At 42.8% G+C, this 3,953-nt stretch overlaps 1 protein-coding gene across 1 annotated transcript in view; it reads left to right on the top strand.

The window, feature by feature from the left end:
• Window positions 1-3,953, top strand: part of nsmaf (neutral sphingomyelinase (N-SMase) activation associated factor) — a 98,340-nt gene that overhangs the window by 42,247 nt on the left and 52,140 nt on the right. Inside the window, exons 15-17 of the mRNA XM_043689321.1 lie at window positions 593-656; window positions 760-811; window positions 899-1,019. Of these exons, the coding sequence (XP_043545256.1) occupies window positions 593-656; window positions 760-811; window positions 899-1,019 (237 nt within the window). The remainder of the gene's footprint in view (window positions 1-592; window positions 657-759; window positions 812-898; window positions 1,020-3,953) is intronic.

The following is a 3,953-nucleotide window of genomic DNA, read 5'->3' on the forward strand; positions in this document are numbered from 1 at the left end:
CTTCCTAACCTGCAATCTTCTTCCTGACCTCTCCGCCCCTACCCCCACTCCGGCCTATCACCCTCACCTTTACCTCCTTCCACCTATCACATTTCCAACGCCCCTCCCCAAGTCCCTCCTCCCTACCTTTAATCTTAGCCTGCTTGGCACACTTTCCTCATTCCTGAAGAAGGGTTTATGCCCGAAACGTCGATTCTCCTGCTCTTTGGATGCTGCCTGACCTGCTGTGCTTTTCCAGCAACACATTTTCAGCTCTGATCTCCAGCATCTGCAGTCCTCACTTTCTCCTGTATTCTTTTAAAGTCCTCTTTTTTTTCTGTCAAAGTTCAACAGTACACAAAGGGTTAAACTTAGAACTAATTTATCAGTTATTTATTCAAAAAACTAATGATTATGGGCATTTTCAAATATAAACAGTGAGTGTGGATAATGCCATAACACCACAGAATAAAATTGGCATTTGCTGTTTACAGATGTCAGAACTGTTAATATGTTTGCAAATTTTTTTTGTTTCTGAATTGGATAATTTTGTATATGGAAGTTTTTTCCCCAACTGAGTTTTTTTCAATCCTCTTTTTTTTTCCTTTCTCAGCCCCTGAGTATATGTTGTGTTTACAAAATGGAAAATTTGACAATGCTGATAGAATGTTCAACAGGTTAGTATTACCACCTTTAGGACAACCTGTTACTTCGTTATAAATATTCCTGTTTGTGTGCGCAGATCTGTATATGTGTAATCAATGTCTATACTGTGTTTAGTGTTGCAGAGACTTGGAGAAATTGTTTAGAAGGTGCAACAGACTTCAAGGAGGTAGGAGATGATAAACATATTCATTCTACCTGAATTTGAAGTATCTAAATTCCCAATTGTTCTACTAATCATTATTTTGTTTTCTAGTTGATCCCAGAGTTTTATGGCACAAATTCCAGTTTCATTATGAACAATTTGAAGTTGGACCTTGGGAAGAGGCAGGGAGGGAAGCTGGTAGACTCTGTAGAGCTTCCACCATGGGCTTCAGGTACTTGGAAATTATATAAATTTTAAAATTCTGATTTTCCCTTTTCCATATGTAGAGAGCACTGAAATTCTTTCTCTTTTGGAGACTCTTGATCTATCTTGTGTTTTCCCTAAAAGACTTGAAATTATCTGAATCTGAATTGTGGACAACGGTATTGTGCATTTAATTGCCAAATTAGAAATTGCTAGTTAGTAAACTTATCTTGATTTTAAAAAAATTCTAAACTTGTCTCTCTCCGTCCCACTGCTATTCAGTAGATAACTTGGGAAGGGGAAGGAGGATGTAGTAATTTGTTTGCAACTTTTTGTGTTTTATGCATTTCATCCAATTGCTTGCAATCAAATAATGATTCAGTTCCTCCCGTGGCCTCTAGTCCATTGCCATTCTCAGTATTATGCACAAAGATGTTCTATGAGTGACATAGGCCAGCTTATCACTCTGAGTTGCCCAGAAAAGATGGTGTGGATCTTCTCCTTGATTTGGGGAGATGATCGCCAAGTGGTATTACTACTCTGCTACTAATCCAGAAACTCAGCTAATGTTTTGGGGACTTGGGTTCAAATCACACCATGGCAGATAGTGGAATTTGAATTCAATGAAAATCTGGACTTAAGAGTCCAATGGTGATTATGAATCAATTGTTGGGAAAAAACCCATCTCGTTCACTAATGTCTTTCAGGGAAGGAAATCTGCCATCCTGACCTGACCTGGCCTACATGTGACTCCAGACCCACAGCCATGTGGTTGACTCTCAATTGCCCTCTGAAATGGCTTGTTGAGTGTTATTGAAGACAAAGTCCCATCTTCACATTGAAAATAACTTCCATAGTGTTGTGTGGCAGTATATCCGTGCTAAATGGGAGAGTTAGAGGGCAAGCTTGCCGCTGGTTAGAATTATACTTGGCACATAGGAAGGTGGTCATGATTGTTGGAGGTCAATCATTTCAGCTCCAGGACATCTCTGATCGCACAATGTTCAGCACCATTCACGACTCCTCAGACACTGAAACAGTCCACACTCAAATGCCCAACACAAGCTAGATAATATCCAGACTTGGCCTGAGAAGTGGCAAGTAACATTTGTGCCGCACAAATGCCAGGCAATGACCATCATCAACAAGACACAATCTAACTACTGCCCTTTGCCATTCAGTCGTAGAATCCCTACAGTGTGGAGGCAGGCCATTTGGCCATCGAGTCCATACCAACCCTCTGGCGAGCATCCCACCCAGACCCACACCCTACCTTATCTCTGTATTTATGACTAATCCATTTAGCCTGCACATCCCTGGACACTTGGCAATTTAGCATGGCCAATCCACCTAACCTGCCCATCTTTTGGACAATGGGAGGAAGTCCATGTACACACAGGGGAGAATGTGCAAACTTCACTCAGGCAGTCTCCTGAGACTGCAATAGAACTGGAATTCCTCATGCTGTCCTAACCACTGAGTCACAGTGCCGCCCAATGGTGTTACCATCACTGAATCTCCCACTGGCAATATCCTGGGGGTTACCATTGACCAGAATCTCAACTAGACTCACCACGGTGGTTAGAGTTAGTCAGAGGCTAGATTTCCTCCCACAGTCCAGAGATGTCCAGGTCAGGTGGATTAGACATACTAAATTGCTCTGTAGTATCCAGGGATTGTATAGGCTAGGTGGATTGGTATTGGGAAATACAGGGATGGGTATGGGTGGGAAGATCTTTGGAGGGTCACTGTGGACTCAGTGGTTTGAAGTCTCAACCATGTACCATGGATATAATGCCACACAATACAATGGAAGTTATTCTCAATGTGAAGGTGGGACTTTGTCTCTAATAACACTCAACAAGCTTAGAGCCGTAAAGCATGGGAACAGATCCTGCAGTTCAACTCAACCATGCTGACTAGTATTCTAAATTAATCCAAACCCATTTGCTAGCATTTGGCCAAATTCTCTCTCTGAACCCTTCCTATTCATATACATATAGCAAGCGTTTAGAGAGTTTGACACCATCCTGGACTAAGCAGCCTGCTGATTGGCACAACATCTAGAAGCATTCACTCCTCCATCAGCACTGTGTAATATCTACAAGATGTGCTGCAGAAATTCACAGAGATACTTAGACAGTATCTTCTAAATCCATGACCACTTCCATCTAGAATGACAGGGGCAGCAGATACATGGGAATGCCACCATCTTCAAGTTCCCCTCCAAGCTACTCACTATCTTGACTTGGAAGTATCTCATTACTCCTTTAGTGTCACTAGGTCAGAGTCCTGGAATTCTCTCCCTAATACCATTGTGCATCAATCCACAGCACATGGACTGCAGCGGTTCAAGAAGGCAGCTATCCACCACCACCTCAAGGGCAGTGAGAGACCGGCAATAAATGCTGGGCCCAGCCAGCGATCCCCACATCCCATAAATGAATAAAAAAGACTATTGCTGTACTTAAAATGATTATGATTGGGATGGAGCAAAGGTGTTGGTGATGTATGGGACAGGAGGATGTTGTGAACCAGAATGTAGGGTGTGGGGAGGATCGAGGTTTGTAAAAATGATCAAACGCAGTTGTTGGAGTTGGTGGTTAGTATGATTTTTCTTGTAATTTTTGGAAGAACAGACTTTGTCTGTAATAACATTATGAATGAAGCTGTTGGTCTGAGACTTGTAACTGAAAATTGGTTTCTAACCTTAAAGGAGAAAGTGAGGACTGCAGATGCTGGAGATCAGAGCTGAAAATGTGTTGCTGAAAAAGCGCAGCATGTCAGGCAGCATCCAAGGAGCAGGAGAATTGACGTTTCGGGCATGAGCCCTTCTTCAGGAATGAGGAAAGTGCGTCCAGCAGGCTAAGATAAAAGGTAGGGAGGAGGGACTTGGGGGAGGGGCGTTGGAAATGCGATAGGTGGAAGGAGGTTAAGGTGAGGGTGATAGGCCGGAGTGGGG

Source organism: Chiloscyllium plagiosum, chromosome 4 (assembly GCF_004010195.1).
Source record: "Chiloscyllium plagiosum isolate BGI_BamShark_2017 chromosome 4, ASM401019v2, whole genome shotgun sequence".
Taxonomy (NCBI): domain Eukaryota; kingdom Metazoa; phylum Chordata; class Chondrichthyes; order Orectolobiformes; family Hemiscylliidae; genus Chiloscyllium; species Chiloscyllium plagiosum.